Source organism: Bipolaris victoriae (assembly GCF_000527765.1).
Source record: "Bipolaris victoriae FI3 unplaced genomic scaffold scaffold_18, whole genome shotgun sequence".
NCBI classification, from domain to species: domain Eukaryota; kingdom Fungi; phylum Ascomycota; class Dothideomycetes; order Pleosporales; family Pleosporaceae; genus Bipolaris; species Bipolaris victoriae.
The window spans coordinates 68,085-89,623 of NW_014575374.1; the positions used below are offsets into that span (position 1 = coordinate 68,085).

The following is a 21,539-nucleotide window of genomic DNA, read 5'->3' on the forward strand; positions in this document are numbered from 1 at the left end:
TCGTTAACCGCAGGGGAGATGGACAAAGATATGTGGGGTTATCGTTGTAGGGGCCTGTTCGGTTGCGCGGTTGCGGTTTGCGGTTTTCGTTTTTATTACTGAATTTGAGCTACGCTTAACCGAACACGGGATTGTTTTCAAGATCTAGCCCAAATCCAGTAATAAAAACGAAAACCGCAAACCGCAACCGCGCAACCGAACAGGCCCTAGGGCATTTTTCAGTTATGCAAGTGCGATTCGTTAGACATGGCGATCCCTACTTGAATATACAAACCCTGCGTCTATAGTGGCTTTTAGTGCAGCTTCCGATTCATGCGGCTGTTGGGGCGGAGATTTTTTAGTGTGGGTAGTATTGGAGTTTTTCTCCAAGAAAATCATGTAGCTGGTAGTATATTTGTTTTATATTATGGACAACGATGGCAGACTTCAATCCATATTGAGCCTGTCGCCGCTTACAGCTCGCGACGAGGTGTTCCGTTAACCTTGGAAATCTTGAAGCCTCCAGGAGACTGGGTTTGGAACATGCCGATTGGATCGTACTTCTTCGCCGCCGCACGGATCTTGGCAACGTTATCAGCGCCGAAGCCAGCAAGTGGGTTCTGTTCATGGATGTTAGTTGAATATTTCTTGTCATTATATCGGAAAAGGGGATTCTATGTAGTTACCTGGTAAGAATCGGCGTAGTTGAGGTATTGCCAGTCAACCGCGCCTCCCTGACTAGCGGCAAACGCCTGGAATTCTTCGGTATACTTCCTCAGCAGTGTACGAGCAGCAACCTCGGTTTCAGCACCCTTGACGGCAATATTGAACAAGAGCATGATGGAGTTTGCGCCAATGTGCTCAACACCGAGAACGTTACCACCTCGCTCAGCGCTGTGCTTAGCAAAGACAGTAGGAATGGCCTGGAACATGCACTGCGTGATGAAGTCCGGGTCAGAAGTAGTCGACTTCCACTCGTTGACGAACTTCTGGTGACCATCGACAATGTGCTTGAAGATCGTGGGATTATTCTTGAAGTTCATAGTGAACCAGATATCACTTGAAGTAGTCAGTATAGACTCCCTTTGTTAGTTAGTTTCTCAACATACCGATACCCAGCGGCTTGCTCGAGCTCGTCAGTGAGGCTCTTGTGGCTAGCCAGCCTCATAGTGGAGGACTGGGATGGGATAGCCAAAAACTTGTCGAATCCTGCGGGTGCCACATTGCCGGCCGTATCTTCATACGCAGCAAGAATAACAACATCTTGAACAGTGGGGAGGTAGCTCCAGAAGATGATACTGGAGCCCTCAGGGTAGTTCTCGACATTGTCAACCCAGGCGGTGTAAGCATCAATTTGCGCCTGAGTATAGTTCTTCGAATACGACATGGTACCACCCCAGAGGTTGCCCTGCTTGAAGGTCTCCATGTCGAAGCGAGTGACAATACCAAAGTTGGAAGATCCACCCTTGAGAGCAAGGAATAGGTCGGAGTTGCACGTGGCATTTGCATCCACAACCTCACTACGTCGGGTTAACACAAATATGAAATGTAGAGGCTAAGTGTACTGACCCGCTAGAAAGAACGATTTCAAAGTTCTTGACTTGGTCACAGCCCCAACCGCGCTGAGCAGTGAAGAAAGTGTTGCCTCCTCCAGTCAGGAATCCAGCAACACCGACAGTGCTGGCACGACCACCAGCAACAGTGACTCCATAAGGTTCAAGAGCTGCATAGACGCCTCCCCACCTGATACCAGGCTGGATCTTTGCAAGGCTGCTGGCCTCGTCATAGGTGGTCTGGTTCATAAGACCAAGGTCAATCGTTACTCCGTTGTTGATATTGTTGGAGCCGGCCCACGTGGTGTGACCACCACTTCGAGTAGCAAATGTGCATCCTGGGTCAGCACCCAGAACCTTGATGGCGGTAGCCACCTCTGCGGTAGAGACAGGCTGGACGATGCACTTTGGCTGCAGCTGAGCACTGACAGACCAGTAGGAATTCGTCCGGTCCTTGTACTGTTGATCATCTTGCATGTAAATGTGAGTCAGGTTAGCACTCTTCAGGGCTGCACACTGTTGAATAGCGTTAGTGGTACTGTGACTTTGACCCATGGTGATGGCAAGGTAGTTAGAAAGGTGATTGAACTCACGCAAGTCGAAGGATCGGTGCTCATGGCCACTGAAACATCTTTCCTTAGCCCCAAGGGACGTGCAGCAGCAGCTCCAACCTCCTCATACAGGCCCATGAGGGCAACCAACGTTGAAGTAACGGTCTTCATGGTGTAACAACGGAGGGGACTTGGCGCGTTGAAAGACGAGGATGTCGAACCGTAACGCTGGGTTAGGACGATGCAGACGTATTAATGACTACTGGAAGATGAGCACCCTACAGCGCGGATGACGGCAAGCGACGGCAGGCCATTGCAGGAACTGTACATCCAACATCCCTACACATAAACTACTCATGTTGCTCTACTACGCCAGGTATAGTGGCTGATGATTTTTTTCCTGCAGCGGCTGGTGGGAGGCAGCTCTGGCGCCACCCCTGAGCGAACTAGAGCCGCAAGTTGGTCTGGAGAATATTGGCCTCTGATGAAAATGACAATGATTGTCGGTGATGAGGGTGGAGGGTCAAGCTAGCTGCTATCGAGACCCGCTCCGCCCCCACAAGACGGACCGAATGACGGTCCGTTTGGATGGGACTGGCTAGCTCCGGCATGACCCGCCAAGGTACGTAGGCTGGTGTCAGTCTGTCTCTACCGCACGTATTGGCCGGACGAACGCATGTTACCCCAAGCCCCTAGTCCCCGAATGTCAACCTTATGTATAGGCGAGGGAGGGAACTAAGACCAGGGTCGGGGAGGCTACACATGAAAATGTCCCGCGATCCTTGGGTTGCAATGAATTTATGGAGATCGCGCGCATTGAATTTGCTCGTTACGTGTTCCACTGCTTGACCTCTCCTGCTCCATCACTGACGGCGACCATGTCAGGGCTCCGGGTGAGATTCTGTCTCACAACAGTTCTTGACCCATTTTGCGGGTCTCCGTCTCCATAGTAAAGATGACAAGATTATTAGACTGATGGTCAAAGCAGTCAGAATGCCATGCATTTCTCGCAGTTCGCGTGGTTTCGTAGCGGCCCTCGTCAATAAGATTGGCCGATGTCAAGGTATTCGGTGCGATTGCAACGGATTATGCAACGTCCCACTACCCTATTCCGCGCGTGTCTCGGGAATCCGTGCAAATTTCCCTCGCGAGCCTCCGAGTAGTCACTCCAAAAGGATGGGCAAAGCTACTTCCATATAGAGATTGAGTTGAGAGGACCACTGGTTCACGCTCATCCCCCATATCCCCCCATATGATAAACGAGTGGCTCTCCACCTCAAGGGCTCACAACTTTGTCTTCATCAAACTATCCATTTCTCAGTCTTTGCTACATCATGGCAAATGTAAATGGAGTCATGACGATACTCCCTCCTCCCGAGGGATATGTGGTCGACTTTGACAACCCTCAAAGGAGGTTGACTACGGAGGCATATGCACTCTTCATCGTTGAGAACATTTTAGCATTCATTTTCCTCGCCCAACGACTTTTCACAAAGATTCGTCTGATGAAACAGTTCCAGATTGATGATGGTACCTATCCAGACACACTTTGACTTTGGGAAGATACTAACTATAAGCAGTGTTTGTCATTCTCGCGTGGATGTTTTCAGTCGCAACACAAGCCTTGTTGATTCAAGGCTTCGCTTCGGGAGTTATTGGCGTACATGCTTGGGAAATTTCGATCGATCAGTACGGCTATTACTCAAGAGTAAGTGAGAACTGCCTAGTTCTGTCAGCATACATATGAACTTTGCTGACATTGTCAAACCATAGCTGATTCTTGCCGCCCCCCTGGTTTACGCCCCTTGCTGTGCCCTGACCAAAATCACATTGTGCATTTTCTACAGTCGTTTATCGCCAGTTCGAGGCTACCAGATCGCGGTCTGGTCAACCGTATTCATATGCGCTGGCGCATATACAGCTATCTTCTTCAGTCTGATATTTGCATGCAAACCGATAGCGGCTAGCTGGGATCCACTGTTGCTTCCGATAGCAGTCTGCACCAACCGAGGAGGAATCTATATCGCAACCGCTGTCATTGGTATCGTCACTGATGTGATACTAATCGCCATCCCAATCCCAACCATCTGGCGCCTACAAATGCCCAGGAAGCAGAAGATTGGCCTGACCATCATCTTCGGTATTGGATCAATGTGAGTACATTGTTAGAGTAATGAACGTACAAGAACGAGCTGACATGACAAAGAACTATGGTCACTTCAATCATCCGCTTGGTTGTCCTGATACCAGCATTGACGGATCCTGATCAAACATGGATAATTGCCGTGGGCTGTGTGTGGATGTAAGTACACTGTTCCTATCAGACGAGACTATCCTGTCCATTCCGTTGTCTGACACTATCTCCAGCATCGTCGAGGCGAACCTCTTCATCATCTGCTGTTCCCTGCCCACCCTGCGACGATTCTTCAGACACGTTGCACCGCACCTGATCGGCGAGAGCTCTCGCGGATCTTCAGGAAAAGGTTCATCCGGCCAAAACCGCGCGTTACACTCATGGAAGAGCTCCAGGAGCGGCCCGAAGCGCCAGTACGATACCCTTATGAACACCGTTGATGGCGGCGGCGACAAACACGATGACGAGATCCCCCTTTCTGGTGTCACGGCCAAAGAGTCCACGCAAACGCGAGAATCCAAGGCACAAGTCGGGTCACGCCCATGCAAGGACAGCGACAGCGAAGAAGCCATATTGTACGAGCGGACTGTTGAAGTCACTTACGAAGGCCTCCCCGTCCCCAATCCACCCAATCCTCGTGACAACAAGGCTTGGACAGGTGGTCGCGGCCGAGTGTCAGAAGTTTGAGTTTGGGATTTTGCACGGAGTTCGTATTACGATTTGTACAGCACCAATTTGCTACTCAGTTACGCTCGCGTTATGATGCTTTCACGATCACAAAAAAGAATGATACCACAGCTACGATGCTTTTTTCCAATATTCACACGTACTGCGTAAAAACTGGCTCTCTCTCATCAGTGGACGAATGCCGTGATCTCGAGCATCGCACCCAAAGAGGCCATAGCAATGCTGACTTCTCGGCAATTCCATCGGGCTCGTAGCGACACGCCAGTGATTGACCGAGGTGCGAGATGTGATCTGCTTCGTAGCGCGATGGCACAATTGTAGCCCCGGCTCACTCGGGAGGACCAGGGGTTCGGGCATGTCACTCGTTCTTGCGCACTGATACTCGCCCAAGCTTCTCACTACGTTCGCAAAAGAAGATCATCATATTCAGGGCTGAAACTTGTCTTGAGCGACGGCTTTCGCCTCGACTTTCTTTTTTTCTTTTTTCTTCCTGTTGAAGGAAGATCGTCGTCCGGTACTTCTGCAATAGGGCAAAAAACTGCCCAGCTTGTAGACTCGTACGAACTTTGTCCTATCTGCCAAGAATGTCGGCAGGTAATCGACGTTGGGTTCTTGCTGACATGAGCGGCTGTACAGCCCCGATCAAGTGATAGAATTTATAGGTTTGGATAAGATCGGATTTTCCCCCGCTTCTTTGAATCTTAAACGCGGCAGAGATGATGGCACAATGATCGCATAACCTGGTCGCGCTGATGGCATGTCCATTGTCCTGGAAAGTAGAGGGGTTAGATACGTAGCGATGGGTGAAGAAAATATCATTTGTCAAAATGATTTGGAAACCTCACGCGGTTTGTTCGAGTCATTTCCATTCTTTCATGAAGATGCTTTACTTTGTTTGGTTTTACGTGCAGCATACGAAGCGAAATTGACAGCAGCGCTCGCGCAATGTCGATCAATCGTCGATCAACTAACACTTTTCTGATGTAGTTCAGGCTCGCTACGTGGACTGATGTGGTATCTGGCAGGTGGCCGATACTATCCTCTAGGTAAAGATCAGAAGCCCAGCTAGATCGTCATTCGGCTATGGGAGAGAATGGCCCGGTTCATTGTCGGGGCGGTTTGATACAAACTAATGCAGGTGTCAGTGGGAAATCATAACGAATATGGAATCCTCCCGCGTCTTGTCGTTGTTGGAGAAGCATTTTCAAGGAATGCCTGGTAAGTCAAATTAGTAAAACGAATCAAAGGACTGAGATATCTGATAGTGAATAAGTCGCTGGCCGTATGTAAGCACGAATTGCATGTGACATCACGAACTACATTCCGCCTGGTCTGGACGCACTGGACAGGAGGTATTGAACTCGCTCAACCCCACCCACCATCCATGAACTTGATTTATGTCGGAGAATGGAGTCAAAGGCCATTACTGCGAAATAATCGTTTTGTGGAAGAATTTTGTAGAAGCTAGAGCCTCAGTACAGCTTCATTTTCACCAGTATGAGGCCCGTGCTTGCACGAACACTTTAGGGGTAAAATCACATGGCGGGGTAGTAGCACGGTAAGGCCCGCGTCCGCGCCGCTCCCTAAGTCCATCTACATCTCCAAACTATGTCACAACCTACTCCAACAAAAGCCATTGTGCACAAACCCCCTCTAAGGAAAGATGTAGATAGACCATCTGTCATCCTCTACGGCGCCATTCAATCTGACCCAGCCAAAGACTGGCAAGGGTATCTCACAGCTTCACTATCCGACCTTCCTGTCGCTATCCTAAACCCGCGTTGCGATGCCTGGGACAGCACCTGGGTTGAGGATATCTCTTTTCCACCCTTCAAGGAGCAGGTCGAGTGGGAGATGGATCATGCGCGCAAAGCGGATATCATCGTTTTCTACTTTGCAGGCGACCCCAAAGTGTTGCAGCCGATTACATTGCTGGAACTGGGACTCTATGCCGACACTGGAAAAGCGGTAGTTTACTGTCCAAAAGGCTTCTGGAAGCGAGGAAATGTACAGATAGTTTGCCAAAGGTACGGCATTGAAATGTGCGAGACATTGGAAGAGCTGGGGAAGAACGTTAGAGCAAGGCTGATGGCTAAACTCGAAAATTAGGCAGCAAGCTCCTCGGAAACACCATGTGTTACTCTGCCGAGTTTTTTTGTCATCGTAGCGGGAAAGAAACTTGTTTTTTTATACTACCTCTCGCAAGGCTGAATCCGTTGCAACGTGCGATGTTTGATTGTTCAGCTGCCAAGAAAGCCACAGCACTGCCCCTGTTTAACTAGCAGCCATTTTCAATCCACTTCGGTAGTAGTCACGCCATTCTCGTCCAGAGCTAACTTGTTTTCCGCCATTGGTTTGTGAGCTGGGTCTCGACTCCTAGGCTAGGCTGAAGGCTGCGCTTTATGATAAGGTGGCAAGTGATCAATGACTTATGCTCCTCGTAGACACTCCGTACAAGGCTCTTGATGCCTCTTTGAAGTACTCCTCAGTGTTGTCCGTGAAGCTAATTCCTTGTTTCTATAACACTTTGTCATTTCCCGTTACATACTCCGCTACGTCGTAATACTACTGGCACACTCGACTGCCCAGCAAAGATGCCTGGCGGCCTTCGACTTCTCAGTCTAGATGGAGGAGGCGTACGTGGTTTGGCTTCACTTTACATGTTGAGAAAATTATTGTCCTTTGTTGGGAGTCCAAAACCATGCGACTACTTCGATATGATCTGCGGCACAAGTACAGGAGGCTTAATTGCCATCATGCTAGGACGGCTTGAAATGACAGTTGATCAGTGTATTGAAGCATATATTCGCCTAATGGACGTTGTCTTCGATCCAAAATACAAGAAAACACTGCCTTTTAAAGTACGCAACGGCAAAGTTCAGCCGCGATACAAGACCGAAGAGTTGGAGCAGGCCATCAAGCAGGTCATCACGAATGCTGGAGGAACATCAGATGATCACTTTAGAGGAGCAAAGAGATCAGCCTGCAAGACGTAAGAATGGACTAACCGCCAACACCTACGTAACTCGCTAACTTGATAACAGCGTCGTGATTGCTCTTACAGCAGAAAGCGCAGTACCTATACGCTTCACTGACTATAAAAAGGACGGCGAACATTCCAGCTTCTATGACGAGGTCCGAATATGGGAAGTCGCCCGGGCAACTTCTGCAGCAACATCTTTCTTCGCGCCGATGAAGATCAATCACGCTGGCGAACCGCGTTGCTTCGTTGACGCAGGTCTCGGCCACAACAACCCCATCGAAGAAATCTATCTCGAGGCAAAAGAACAACTCGGCAACCCTGAAATCCCATTCGACGACCAAATCCGTATCCTTGTTTCAATCGGCACAGGAAAACCACCACACCAAACCTTTGGCAAGAGCATCAGCGAAGTAGCAAAAAGCATTATACAAATCGCCTCGGAAACCCAAAAAACAGCAAACAAATTCTACGAAATGCACCAGGAACTCGCAGATCGAGATGGCTACTTTCGCCTCAACCCCCCAGATCTCTCCGAAGTCCTCCTCGACGAAGCAAGCAAGAAAAACATCATCGCCTCGCGCTCCGAAGCCTACGGCAACGATCCTGAAACAAAGAAAATGGTGAGACGCTGGGTGGCCGCCGCAGGAAATGAGCAAAGTATGTTGACCCTGGCTGTTGTTGACGATTTTTCTCTTAAAAAACCGTCAACATCCGCAGTAGTCCCTTGCAAGTTGAGATAGCCCAAATTTGCTGACATGAGATGCCATGATAGATATTGCCCCAACGCCTACCATACCACCGCAACGTTTGAGGTCTCAAGAGACAAAACGGTTCTACTCGCTGTACAAGGGACCAAAGTATATGAATCCGGAGGCGCAGTCGTACTGGCAGTATCTCACGCTCGATTCGTACTGCGTGTATGAACTCATATATCAAGATTGTAGACCCATGGATGGGAAAGTGACGTGTGCGTCTTCCTCCTTCCCTCCAACTTTAATCCCAAATCTTTCCTTCCTCTTTTTTTCGTTAATTCAAGCTGATACATTATCGTAGTGGAATCATTCCTCAACCAATTCGGCCCCAATCCCTCTCCCTCCCCCAGCCACATCGCAGAAACCTGGTCGCGCCTCCTCCGCGACAAGCGCAACGTACGCGAGTCAACGCACCGCAAGCCGTTCGTCATGGCCGTACTCTACATGTTACACATCGAGACGATTCTCGAGCTATCGAAGAAAGAAGTCGATGCGGATCAGCGGGAAAAGCTAAAGCGGTTCGACAAATGGGTGGCGTGTCAGTGCCGGCAACTCTGTTGTCGCCAGTGGAATTTCGTAAACGAGATTGGGTTATCAAAGGGTGGAGATGATCGGGTTAAATGCGACTTTCCGGCCTTGATTAAGAAGAGGGAGCATTGGACTGTGGCGTTTAAGACGGATCAGACCAAGAGGTTGAAGGCGACGAGGGATATGTGGTTGGCAAAGTTGTGATAGGTTGGGTGAAGCAGATGTTCATAAGCTTTCTTCAACACGATTTTTGCCTATCTTCTATGAGTTCTTATGTGCTGCGAAAAGACAAGGAGGGAAATCGTAATTTACGTAGTAGTTCATTAGAAGATTAAACGCTAGCAGAAACGTCCAACAGAAACCTCACTTAAGTTAGAGATTGTGTAGCAAGACACACAACATACAGAGGTATTTTTAAATTAAGGTTTTGAGAGTTGCACTATTGTGCTATTAATGATTTTACTAGTCATATCGTGAACTCTGCACTAAAACTCCTTTATCTAAAAAGGTCTATCCAGTACGGAAAGAAACTCTAGCAGCCGTTAGCATATAGTAGTGTGCTTGGATGTCTCTAAAGCTGTAGCGCAGAGTAGCTGGTTCTAGAAGCATGATCGGCCAAATGAGCCCATGAAAACGAATCTTTAGATAAGTTGATTGGTTTGATACCATTGCAAGTGAACCCGTGCCCAGTTTTCATTCCTCACATGAGGATGTATCGAAGATTTAAACAAAAACAAAACGCTATGCATGCGCACACATCAAAATCATCCACGCGACCATTCAGTCGTCTGGTATTGTGTTCAACATAACAATCAGGCCACCCTCTTGAACCCTACCGTCAAAGCACCAGCAATGGCGACCGTTGCTAAAGGCGTCCACTCCCTTAGATGCTTTGTTACGAACCCCTGATCACCAATCGATGACACTGCGATCATGGTCAGGAGGATAAATTCTACGAGGACGAAGGTGCAAAAATAGCGCAATCGAGAGCTCTTCTTGATGGAAAAGGTAGTGAAGGCGACGACCAGTAACGCAGATACACTCCAGAAACCGTATACAATCCAGTACAAGACGGGATGGGTATTTGCCTCGTCGTCAAAGACCGAGATCGCCAGGCCTGTTCCTACACCGAGTGTATTGAAGATAGGTATGCCCCATGTTGTTGATATATGTTGAGGGGCGGCTTGAATGATCGACAACTGGGCAAATATAGTGAGGAAAGTGAGTGCTGCGGGGTTGATACGGAGCAATTGGGTGCGGGATACCGTACGGGAGCGGTCACAGCCTTTCGGGGCTGTATTGGGGAATGCTCTGTATCGCGCCGATGATGCTTTCGGGAGGTAGGGCATGACGATCTTCTCATCGCCAGAGAGCTTCACAAGTCTGTCGTATAGCTGCTTGATGGCTGCACGCATATGCTCCTCCTTGCCAACCTGGAACTGAGTCCCCCCTTGCCATGCGGACGCTTCTAAATCATCCGGCTTCTTTGCTGCCCCGACGATGTGAGCCTCCATATCATCGGTTGGTTCACCATCGGTAGTGACGATGGTGTTGATTGGCTTGGTGGAGGCAGTATGGTTCAGGAAGTAGAGGTCGATGCCATCTCCGTCGTCTTGGGTGCAGATTGGAGTAATATTCTCTAGAGCCTTCCTGGTCTCTTGCCACGAGCGACCCGACATTGATCCGCTGTCATCAATGAAGATAGTGTCGAAGGACTTCAGGAAAGCATAAGGATCGGTGTCGGAAGGCTCAATATGTTCGCGATACGAATTTTCCGCCTTCAACTCGACCTTGGAGTTGCAAGGGGGAGCTTTGGGCACTGGTGATGCACGAGGAGTGACCGGATCGTAGTTCATACTGCCATCACCGCCCTGTTCAGATGCGAGTTGCCCTGATATATCTAGAAACAGGGAACATTATTAGCTCGTGTTGAGGCCAAAGGCAAAAGGTGCCTCACTTACGCATGGCGGCGAGCTAATGGTCCTGACTTGAGAGCCTTGCGGACGGATTTTGCTCGGGCAAGGAGGCCTTGGAGAGAGATTTGTTGCTACCACACAGATTGGACGGTGTATTGGGTGTATTTGACCGCGAACTTGATGTGGGATGAAGTCAACTTCATACACAGTGTAAGCTCAAAGGAAAGACGTCGAGGCAGTGCAGCCAACGCATATACGTAGCTTGGCGGTGGCCGTACCCCTCAGCTAGACTCCCACTTCCATCAACCATCTGCGATATCATATCTACTACCACTCTTATGCTGACAAAATACCTGAATCGACACAAGCGCCATATGGCTCCATCGTTCATCTTCAGAATCGACGAGATGAAGAACATGTAGGACCTTTGTTGCGACAGCCTGGCTCGCAATGAAGACTGACTCAGCTCCAGATCGGAACAGCATGAAAGCCGAGCCATATACTATCTTTGTGATGGAAGGAAGATCATACCCTTGAGTCGGGCGACAAAAGGTCTTGCGGTTGGTGCAGCGACAGTGGCCAGCTTGGTCATGAATGAATACCAACGTGCGGTAATGGCACAACAACCAAGTACCGAACAGAGGTCTTCAAGGATATTACCTAGCTTTGTGTTAGGGTCGCTCTTCGGCCACGAGAAGGTGTCTAGCGAGTCTGGACAATCAGTCAGTATACTCCAAGAGGTCATCAGGACTGTGATAACATTTGAACAGCAACCGCAGCGTCTCCTAGACATCATTCCCAACCCCGGTCCAGTTCATCTTGTAGTCGCTTGCTTAGTCTACAGCGCCGCGATCAACGTGTTCTACCACATCCACAAAAGGGACAGATATCAGCTCGGAATAGTTGCGTGCGGAACCATCAGCGCGTTGGCTGTAGGTTGGGCATCGAAACAAGATACAAAGGATGTGATCACAGGTCTGGGCACATGGGCGGTCATGGCGTCGCTGCTGCTGAGCGCTGCCTTTCATAAGTTGCTGCGAGAATATGGCGAGGAGGCGAGGATGCCTTCGTGATGGAGCGAAGGGACCCTATCCCCGTTCAATGGAGGGATGGGGCGAGCAATATGTTGGTCACGCTGCGACCTCTGTACGGCATTGAGTTCGTTGTAGTTTTCGAGGTGTTATAGATGAAGCAAATTGTGTTGATCCAAATGTCGCCAGACTCTTGGCTGTGAGCTAAATTACTAGGGTACCTTCCTTAGTAGTCACGCCAGCAAAGTCAGTACCTCGGTCATGTATCCAACCCTTTTCTTTGAAAAATACAATTGAGCCTCCAATATCCAAAATTTTCTCCCTCCACCGCACAATCCACATGCTCCTTCCATTTGAAATTTGTGCCCTAATGATCCCATGGTTCTAGTTGAAGCGGAGGCGGATTATAGCGCATGGTCTACTTGTTAGTATTAAGGCGCTAGCAAGTGGCTACAATATAAAGCAGATGTTGTGGCCAAAGAGAGTGTCAGATTCACGATACCCTTTTGGGGTGAGCTGAGATGCGGTAAAAACCCGTGTCAGTGGTGTAGTACTTATAGAAAGTTATAGAAAACCTTTCATAGTATACTTCAATATTTGAGAAGCTTATGCAGTAAGAGAACAATTACTAAGAAAAATATCTATGGTAAAATTTGACATTCATACACTACATACGTTACAAGGAATCTGAAAGTATAGACAAAAAGGTATCTCTCTACATAGCATGTCTCATTACGCATTGACCGGCCCTATTGTTCATGTACCGTCATCATCGGCCTGGGCGCCGCCCCATTCACGCTTCTTCCACCATAAACACTCCCATTCACGGACGGTTCCACATCAGGACTCGCGCCAAGCAGTGTTTCATTCCTCCACTGCTGTATCCTGGGATTAGTTGGCTGATAGTTGGAAGGCTGGTAGTTCGTGGGCTGGTAGTTAGTGGGCTGATAAGGCGCTTGCGGTATCCTGGCCGGATCAATGATATCTGCATTGCGGTGTCGTCTGTTGCGCCACCATGCCTTTATCCTCTTGCACCAACAACACCATCCGACTCCCAGCGCCAATAGAAGTACCACAGCGCCAACCACAGAGATTATAACGATCGACCTGGTGCTCAGTGCGGGTTCGTTTGAACTGGAACCGGTAGGCGCAGGGGAGTTGCGAGTAGACGTTCCAGTCGGGGACGACAAACCCGGGATGGATGGGAAGCCGGCAAGGGGGTCTGCACTCTCGGTTTCCTCGGCGGCGGGTTTGCCAGATGCAGTTTGTTTTGCGCCATTCGTTACTGTCGCGAGGAGAAGAACGTCTTCCGAGGTTGTCCCGCACGTTAACGAAACAAAGGTGATTGAATCGCTGAGCGTAGAACTACGCGCATAGGTAACGCAGTAGGGTGCTGCTTCCGAACTGGTTGATGTCTTTAGCGATCGCAAAAGGAGGTGCTAGAAAGTAAAACTAACCATTGGAGTATAGATCCATAGATCCGTGAGCAGGTATCGTCGGGAAGATTGTTGCCCATGCAGTCTGTTTGACCAAACGGACGACAAACGCTCCAATCGTTTATGCATTCTACATTGTTGCAACATGCGAATGCGTATTGAGCTCTGACGGTTGTGACGCAGTTGTATCCTGCTCCGCAAGTCACAGGCGACGCTGTGTTGGATGTGAGTTGCTGGCTGCCAGACACAGGTATAATAGAGGACTGTAAATACCTGAGTCACCACGAATAAAACCACATGTTCCGATCGCTCTTTTGAAAACATCCTCGTGTGCAAGTGGGGCGGGGGTGATCGCGCTCGCTGGTGCTAGTGTAGGCGATGTGGGTGTCTGCACTGGTACCTGTGGAATATCTCTTGCAAGAGCCAGTCCTGCTAAGAGTAAAAACAAGACACCAAATTTCGGGAACATTGCGACTGGTGATGAACGATGCGACACCTAGTTCCCAGGTATCGTATATGATTTTGAGGCGAGGGGCCGCAGCGCATACAGGTGTTGTGTCTGCCTTTCGGCTACCCCTGTACTCGAGCTGAACGGGCGCCTCAGCCTCGCTGTATGCAGGCACATGGTTGTCCCACATTGGACCAGTCCGCCGCCACCAATAAAGCTATCTGTATTCGTGACACTGTTGCATGATGGCGCCGAGGACAAACTGTATTCGGCCTGAGGGCTATCGGCAAATCAGGCAGACAGCCGTTGGGTGCAAAACCGGAAGCCTTGCTTTTTCCCAGTGTTGTCAACTGTCTTTGTCACAGCCACGCTATCCCTTGGTTTCAAGGGAGGCTTAGAAACCTTAGAGCACAAGTACCGAGGGCTTGTATGTGGTTCTGTAAAGCTTGCCAAGCACTCCTGGTAGGCTCATCAGCTCATTTCTGTCGAGGCTAGTCCCTGCGCACGGCCTAGATAGCTGTGCGCTTTTCCGTTCGTGGAGTGAGAATTGACTCATTGCAAAAACCTAGACTGTCATTTTTGGAGGACTTGCGCGGGTAACACTCGAGGTTTCGAGAGAGCTCCGGGGGTACCCGCAACCCGTGGTGACTACTTGACGCCAGGGCGCTAGTACAAAAAGCGACCGTGACGATGTTCGCGTAAGCAAAAGGGCCGAAGTTATATGAAAAGATGGGTGGGTTACATATCTGACTGACAAGGGGCTTCGTGAGAGCTTGGAAGGACTCATACGAACCCGTAGTGTGTTGCAGCGCCCTGTCGAGTCGGTGCCAAGCTCTTTGGCGTACAGTGGCCCTCTGTATTCAGTACAAGTAGAGCTTACTGTATACTAATATACAATTGAATTATGTGTCGAGAGTGAGTAAGAATCTCTAATGCTTTTGAGAGTGGAATTAACCAACCAATGGATATATAACAGTCTAGTGCTCGTACTCGTTGAACCACTCTTACTTTACAAAAAGTCGCATCGGAGATTATAGAGTGTATGGCTCTTGTTTCCAAGATACTCTTCGCTCGTCTCTCATGCGATCGAACCTGATGACACTCTGTAATAAGACTTGGGCACCCAAAGCGCAGTCTTCCTCCTTGCAAAATTCCCGGGGATTGTGGCTCACACCTTCCCTGCAAGGTACGAAGATCATGCTCGTCGGACAACGCTTACTCGCATACACGCTATCATGTCCAGCACCAGATGTCATTTCCATTGAGAGATGAGGCCCGACAATACTGCTCGCGGATTGGCGCACGGAAGCAATGCAATCGGCGTGGAATTTCGTCGCTGGGCTGTCAAAGTCCTCCACGATTTCCACAGTGAGCGGTAGGCCAGATGTACAGCCGTAATTGGAACCTTCCACATCTTCGCCTGCGGCAATCTTAGGAAAATCGCGAAGGATCATCTCTTTCATCTTTTCGACTATTTCATCCTTTGGAGCACGGATATCCAGGCTAAAAGTCACTTCTCCCGGGACTGTGTTCGTGGAGCCGGGCTTCAGGTTCAATATACCTGTTGATGCTAGTGCGTTGTTCGCGGTAGCCAGACGGTGAGAGTGTAGTATCATTTTGCTCGTCGTCAACAGAGCATCTGCCCGTGACTTGAGATCAGTAGTACCAGTGTGCGTATCTCGCCCCTTGACTTTGATTGTGAACCATTTGTACGCCTGAACCGAGGTGACCACACCAATCTTCTTGTTTGCCATCTCCAGCAGCGGACCCTGTTCGATATGTAGCTCAAAGTGCGCTGCCATAGGCGTGGCTTCATAACTAGCTGGCACATCTCCTAGGTAACCGATACGTTCGAGTTCAGACTTCATGGTTGCCGTGCCTGGATGTACTTCACGAAGGTTGTGCGCAGTCTCTAGTGGTATAGATCCTGCCCACACTCCACTTGAAACCATAGACATTGGGAATCGAGCGCCTTCTTCATTAGTCCAATTTACTACGCCAACGGGATACTCCGTCTCAGTCCAGTTTTCGGCAAGCACTCTCAACATCTCGATGCCGGCAGTGACGCCAAGAATACCGTCATACCGTCCACCGGTTGGTTGAGTATCGAGATGGCTTCCCACAAACGTCGGTGGTTTATCATTCCTCAGCCCCGGCCGGACTGCGAATGTGTTGCCCATATTATCGATGGTGACTTCACAACCCAACTCTTTCGTCGTCTGGACAAACCAGTCACGTGCAGCCTTATCAGCATCGGAGAGTGCGAGCCGATTCATTCCAGTTTCTGTCGGCTTGCTGCAATTGTCAGTCTGCAATAAGCCGCAGATGTTCCTGAATACTCACTCTCCCCACCGCTCACCTATACCCCATTGACAACTGTGGTGGATGTCATCCATCAATCTTGCTTGGTTGACCTTGAGTTCTTTCATCATGTCATCATTCATTTCCTTCGTCCTGATCTGCCATCTTGGCGAATTGGTAAAGCTCCTCGCATGTTCTTGCCCCACTCTCGCTATTACACTTGGTCGTGTGCTCAGAGCGGGGTAGCGTCTGCACGCGTTACGAAGAACAACAGGGGCTCTGCTCGCCAGGGAAGCCATTGTGTAGTAAGGGAGAAAGAGTAATGGGAGTAAAGGAAGACATCACGACGCGGCTCATGGAAGTCGGCATGTAAAGGAACGGGATGGCATGATAGGCGCCCTAGATGTGGGGAAGGGGCGGGTCGGAGAGCCGATAACAGTAGTCCGGTATCATGCCGCTTTCTGGGATACTTGTTGCCCGTCGGCCAATACCGAGCATCTGGCGGGATAACGGTCATGCGTTGAAATAATTCGACAACTATTGGTGCACATACTTGATATCTGGATGATAGCAATACGCGGTAGAGCGAATGGTCATTCTCATCTGCGCGATTGGTCCTATACATGGCCAATATAGCCTAGCTGAGCCCAAGTCCGTCAAAAAAAGTAATATAGAGCTAAACTTAGCAAATTCAGTGAGCCATCGGCAGTTATGTATAGTGTTCGGGAGCGGTAGCTAGAAAGGATACTTGGAGCTATGAACTGAGAATCATGTAATATTGGGTATCTACAAAAAATAAAAAGCACAATTCCCAAGCGCCGTATGATGCATAAAAAATCGAATCACGTCGAATGATGCAGTCAAACTGGGAGGAATTCAGACAGCCCTACCTTTTCCTTTGCCCTCGACAACGGGCTTCGCATCCTCTTCAGAAACATCGTCGTCTTCACTATCGCTCATAAACTCATCATCCTCGTCGTCCCAGCCAAACATGGTCCGCTGCTGAACAGGCTTTGATGCCGAAGCGGCTGGCTGAGCCTCTACTTCCTCTTCCTCTTCTGAGCTCTCTCTCTGTGCCATCAGCATCTTCTCAATAGCCTCGCGGGTCTTGTTTTCGGCCTCCTCTTTGTTCTCCACCCACTGTCCATCTAGACGTGCTGTGCCCCTGCTGTGTTGCAACTCCTCCTGCTTGCGCTCGGTGCTGGCGACAATGTCTTCTAATTTCTTTCGACGCTCCTCCTTTTCTCTCCGCTCCATCTCAGGCTTGATAGCTAGATATTCGGCAAGTGCCTTCGCCTCGGTGACTGTCCGCAGACGCCGTCCGTCAAGGTTGCGAGAGGATCCGTTCACGTCACCCTGCTTCTTCTTGCGCGACGACATGCGGCCACCCTGAGCGCGCAAGATGGATCCGAAACCACCCTTTCCACCGCACAGAGGTACAGTCAGGCGTAGTGACAGAAATGTGTCGGCTGGCGAAGAGAGCAGTGATGAGACGGGGGCTTCATCATGGCAGACTGAGCGGCGCGAGTTTGTGGTGAGGATGTAGGATGAGTTCTGAATCCATGGTGCGCGTTCATAGAGCGTTTCGTAGATGGAGCTGAGAGGTGCACTCTTCTCGGTAGCAAAGGCGATGTTTTGACCACGGATGCTGTTGACGATGACCGTGACAGGCGACTCGGTGGCGACGTCCATAATGACGGTTTATCGTGAGTGGAGTTGTGATTCGGAGTGGGGTATATCCGTGTTTTTCGTTCGTTCCAGTAGTCGGATGCAGGTTGATGTTGTTATTGCTGTATGCTGGTGTTTGCGTGTATGTGTATGTGGTGTGAAGGCTGGATTGGTATTGAAGCAGGCGGCGGTACTAAAGACCTAGACGCGCGACTTGGCACAGGTGGTCATAGCGCCTCGCTTAGATTAGTCGCGCACCCTTCCGTCGAAATGCCTACGTCCGGCGAACTTCTACTCATCGACCTCACCAACCAGTTCAAGCATCCCCGAGTCTTTTCGCAAACCGTCAAGATGCTCATCCCCAAGGCCGACCGCAAGGCGATCCACGAGTTAGTCCACCTCTGCAACCGTCCTGGGAACTCGCGCAGTCGAGCTCTGAGTTTCGCATGAAATATTCCGACTTGATTCCTGAGCTTCCCTTGGCCTTTCAGTATATTCAATTGAATCAAACGGCTGACAATTATTTCACAGGTACCTCTTCCGAGGTTAGTATCCCCGCGCATTCGAGCCATGGCTATGGCACAATTATACATTTTGGCGGCTTTGCTGCACACTACAAGGATAGGCTGACACACGGTCACCACAGAGGGCGTACTGGTCGCAAAGAAGGACTTCAACCTCCCCAAGCACGGAGAGATTGACACCAAGAACCTTTTCGTCATCGTACGTGTTATTCTTCTACTTTGAAATCAATTGATTTGCTAACTCTAGACAGAAAGCTTGTCAGTAACATGTGCTACACCGCAACCCCACGTTGGTTCCTAACAGTCAGCAGGCCAGTCTTTGACCTCCCGCGGTTACCTCAAGACCCGCTTCTCATGGCAATACTACTACTACACCCTCACCCCCGAGGGTCTCGACTACCTCCGTGAATGGCTCCACCTCCCCGCCGAGATTGTTCCCCAGACCCACATCAAGCAGCAGCGCTCTGCTCCTCCCCGAGGCATGCTCGGCGGTGACGACCGTGAGCGCCGTGGCGGAGGCCGTGGCGGCCGTGGCGGTGACCGTGGCGAGTACCGCCGCCGTGACCAGGGCGAGAAGGGTGAGGGCGGTGCTCCCGGCGAGTTCAAGCCCGAGTTCCGTGGTGGATTCGGACGTGGCCGTGGTGCTGCTCCTGCTTCTTAAAGCAGTTGAGAGGGCTTTTCGGAGTAGGGCTAGATATCGTTTCATCTTCATGTCGGGCTTTACTGCATAACAAAATGGGTTCGGATACGGCGAAATGACCGGATGATACTACGAATGGATCGCTTGTCTGAGTTGCGATGTCGCAGTCTTAGATGACCGTGTTCTCAATGATACCCCATACGCTTCGGTGATTGTTCAATTGTTTTTGTCATTACAAGTTGTTCCATGACCACTGTCGGGAAGAGTCGTTGCAATCAGTCTCTTCAATGTCCGCCTTTTCCTGGCTTCAGTAACCCATCCCCACTGTTCATCCACATACTCCCTACTTGCTCAACACTCAACTCACCCATCTCCTTTTCAACCAATTCCTTCAAGAAACTCATTCTCTTTTCCATCTCCAAATCACCGCCTTGCATATCCCCTTCCTTATGTACTACCTGCCTCCTCCCCACCACTGCCACATTCCTCGTACTAGGAATCCTCAAATACTCCTTCTCAACCTCAAACCCCGTCTCCTCCGCCAAATGACACACCCACGAGCAAAGACTCGCATACGCCGATGGCTGCTTGTTCTTCTTCCGTGCCTTCTCAGTCGCCGGGTCTGCAACAAGGTGTTTAGCATGCACCGGCGCACGGAACCGTGTGCCGCCTAGATCATGGCTGCAGCATGGTATAGCGATGAAAGGTGAGGAATTCAGATATGCGAGAAGAGGAGTCCAGGGTGTGAGTTCGTCGGCATGATTGCTGATTATGAAGGTTTTTGGGGGGAAGATGCCGCTGTGGTGGGGTGTCGTTGTTGTCGTGGACGAAAGGGTTTCAGGCGTGATTGGTGAAAGAGAAGGAGAGGCTTGGATGATAGCTGGTACGAGTAGCATTTCCTTGAGTTTTTCAGCGTGCGATGGAGGGAATGTATCCCAGGATTTTCTGCTGCGCGCGTCGAAACCCCAGCCGGACCAGCCTTGGGTGGTTAAGATGGAAACGAGGAGGCCGTTGCCGCAGCCGATGTCTACGAAGCCGGGGAAGTTTGATTGTGCTGCCTTCTTTCTTTCAGATTTAGATACTTCGTCGTCGGGTACTTCGGAGTTGGCTTCGCCGCCGTACATGTCTACCCAGAGTTCCTCAAGAAAGGCGGCGATGCCTAGATCCTCGAAGACATGTTTCTCGGGTGGTGTTTGCTCGATCCATGCGGTGATGAGATCCTTTGCGTATTTGCCCTTGAGATATGCATACGTGTCTTGGAATCGTTTTTGTCCGATTATCCGATCATGATGCACGCGTTTCCTGTAGCCTGCCTGTCGACCGCGCGCATGCTTGTGTATGATCTCTGCAAGCTTGAGTGCTGTGCGCTCGAGTCGATTGTCCAGTGGTACTTGAGGAAAAAGGTTGTAGTAGACAGATAGCAAGCCCGGTGACTCCAGGCCAGAGGGTGCGTCAGATTTCGTAGGAAAATACGTGTACAGGATTGCCAAAGCGCGGACTTTGGGATGGTAGTAGGGAATCGCTTCGGCACCACTGTCGGTGTCGTCAACATGCGGAATGTAAATGACCATGTGTCTTTCTGCCTTGACCGTCTCTTCTTTTTCTTCATCCACAGTAGTCACCGTGATATCCTCTTCTGAAACAAACAAATGACAAGTCTGCATAAGTGCATCGTCCAACTTAGGATTCCGTGGCACCAGTTTCCGCACAACTGTGTAGTCAAGTGTGTATCCTGGCAGTCCGCCTCGGATTAGCCGTGGCCGGCATTCTGGGCGTAGGTGCTTGATGATGTTAGCGAGTTCCTCGGGCGTCTCGGCCTGCGGGTTGAATGTTGCGTCCGTGAAGCTGGTGTACGAGAGCTCTGCACGCGAAAGATGCGAGGCGGTGAGATTGGGGTTTTCGAGTAGATTATGGCACACGGAAAGAAAGTGGTCGGGCGTGAAGTTAGCGGGTGCGCATTGTATGGGGGTCCACAGATCAGAAGGGAGTCCAGAGGGGATCTTGGGCCATGAGGTGGGGTTGTAAGGTGCGAATTTTTCGCCTAGGATCTCTGGTGGAGAAATACACGGTACTGCTCCTGTTCGCTGTGTTGCTGGCGGCGTCTCTTGTTCTTGGTTTTCTTGTGTTACGCTCTCGTGATCTGGGACTTTTGACCTTTCCTGCGCCATGACTTCTTGTACCACTATCTCTTTCTGATTTGCAGTGACTTTTTTCTTTCCGCTTGTGACTCATATAATATGTGAAATATTTGTCAAAATACGGTTTTCGGACTATGTGTTTCGATAGAAAAGTTTGTTGACACAAACATGGCAGCGAATCAAGCCATTGTCGCGCAAGATTGTTATTGTAAAGATGGTGTTTGTGAGTAAGCGTCGAAGCGATCAAATTGGACATTAGCCCCTCCACTG

The 21,539-nt window shown here is 49.9% G+C and overlaps 11 protein-coding genes across 11 annotated transcripts; 5 read left to right on the top strand and 6 right to left on the bottom strand.

The window, feature by feature from the left end:
* Window positions 1-452: 452 nt before the first annotated feature.
* Window positions 453-2,254, bottom strand: COCVIDRAFT_24171 (hypothetical protein; the record flags this gene model as incomplete). The annotated part of the gene is made up of 5 exons (XM_014703961.1): window positions 453-599; window positions 666-1,038; window positions 1,089-1,499; window positions 1,549-2,048; window positions 2,126-2,254. 5 exons carry the CDS (start codon window positions 2,252-2,254, stop codon window positions 453-455), a joined length of 1,560 nt encoding a protein of 519 aa, XP_014559447.1.
* A 1,163-nt stretch (window positions 2,255-3,417) lies between these two features.
* COCVIDRAFT_35260 (hypothetical protein) lies at window positions 3,418-4,904 on the top strand (the record flags this gene model as incomplete). Its single annotated transcript, XM_014704008.1, has 5 exons — window positions 3,418-3,613; window positions 3,664-3,791; window positions 3,857-4,236; window positions 4,290-4,385; window positions 4,451-4,904. The coding sequence occupies 5 exons, from the start codon at window positions 3,418-3,420 to the stop codon at window positions 4,902-4,904; spliced, it is 1,254 nt and encodes a 417-aa protein (XP_014559494.1).
* Window positions 4,905-6,512: 1,608 nt separating this feature from the next.
* COCVIDRAFT_91666 (hypothetical protein) lies at window positions 6,513-7,013 on the top strand (the record flags this gene model as incomplete). Its single annotated transcript, XM_014704009.1, has 1 exon — window positions 6,513-7,013. One exon carries the CDS (start codon window positions 6,513-6,515, stop codon window positions 7,011-7,013), a length of 501 nt encoding a protein of 166 aa, XP_014559495.1.
* Window positions 7,014-7,660: 647 nt separating this feature from the next.
* On the top strand, window positions 7,661-9,371 carry COCVIDRAFT_24174 (hypothetical protein; the record flags this gene model as incomplete). The annotated part of the gene is made up of 4 exons (XM_014703962.1): window positions 7,661-7,896; window positions 7,949-8,544; window positions 8,660-8,854; window positions 8,941-9,371. 4 exons carry the CDS (start codon window positions 7,661-7,663, stop codon window positions 9,369-9,371), a joined length of 1,458 nt encoding a protein of 485 aa, XP_014559448.1.
* Window positions 9,372-9,979: 608 nt separating this feature from the next.
* Window positions 9,980-11,023, bottom strand: COCVIDRAFT_24175 (hypothetical protein; the record flags this gene model as incomplete). The annotated part of the gene is made up of 1 exon (XM_014703963.1): window positions 9,980-11,023. One exon carries the CDS (start codon window positions 11,021-11,023, stop codon window positions 9,980-9,982), a length of 1,044 nt encoding a protein of 347 aa, XP_014559449.1.
* Window positions 11,024-11,457: 434 nt separating this feature from the next.
* COCVIDRAFT_24176 (hypothetical protein) lies at window positions 11,458-12,156 on the top strand (the record flags this gene model as incomplete). The annotated part of the gene is made up of 2 exons (XM_014703964.1): window positions 11,458-11,501; window positions 11,556-12,156. The coding sequence occupies 2 exons, from the start codon at window positions 11,458-11,460 to the stop codon at window positions 12,154-12,156; spliced, it is 645 nt and encodes a 214-aa protein (XP_014559450.1).
* Window positions 12,157-12,863: 707 nt separating this feature from the next.
* Window positions 12,864-14,019, bottom strand: COCVIDRAFT_24177 (hypothetical protein; the record flags this gene model as incomplete). The annotated part of the gene is made up of 3 exons (XM_014703965.1): window positions 12,864-13,518; window positions 13,572-13,764; window positions 13,824-14,019. The coding sequence occupies 3 exons, from the start codon at window positions 14,017-14,019 to the stop codon at window positions 12,864-12,866; spliced, it is 1,044 nt and encodes a 347-aa protein (XP_014559451.1).
* Window positions 14,020-15,029: 1,010 nt separating this feature from the next.
* On the bottom strand, window positions 15,030-16,598 carry COCVIDRAFT_35264 (hypothetical protein; the record flags this gene model as incomplete). The annotated part of the gene is made up of 2 exons (XM_014704010.1): window positions 15,030-16,293; window positions 16,342-16,598. 2 exons carry the CDS (start codon window positions 16,596-16,598, stop codon window positions 15,030-15,032), a joined length of 1,521 nt encoding a protein of 506 aa, XP_014559496.1.
* Window positions 16,599-17,175: 577 nt separating this feature from the next.
* Window positions 17,176-17,991, bottom strand: COCVIDRAFT_91735 (hypothetical protein; the record flags this gene model as incomplete). Its single annotated transcript, XM_014704011.1, has 1 exon — window positions 17,176-17,991. The coding sequence occupies one exon, from the start codon at window positions 17,989-17,991 to the stop codon at window positions 17,176-17,178; it is 816 nt and encodes a 271-aa protein (XP_014559497.1).
* A 327-nt stretch (window positions 17,992-18,318) lies between these two features.
* COCVIDRAFT_91738 (hypothetical protein) lies at window positions 18,319-19,152 on the top strand (the record flags this gene model as incomplete). The annotated part of the gene is made up of 3 exons (XM_014704012.1): window positions 18,319-18,376; window positions 18,614-18,690; window positions 18,796-19,152. 3 exons carry the CDS (start codon window positions 18,319-18,321, stop codon window positions 19,150-19,152), a joined length of 492 nt encoding a protein of 163 aa, XP_014559498.1.
* Window positions 19,153-19,415: 263 nt separating this feature from the next.
* Window positions 19,416-21,299, bottom strand: COCVIDRAFT_24181 (hypothetical protein; the record flags this gene model as incomplete). The annotated part of the gene is made up of 1 exon (XM_014703966.1): window positions 19,416-21,299. The coding sequence occupies one exon, from the start codon at window positions 21,297-21,299 to the stop codon at window positions 19,416-19,418; it is 1,884 nt and encodes a 627-aa protein (XP_014559452.1).
* Window positions 21,300-21,539: the final 240 nt, after the last annotated feature.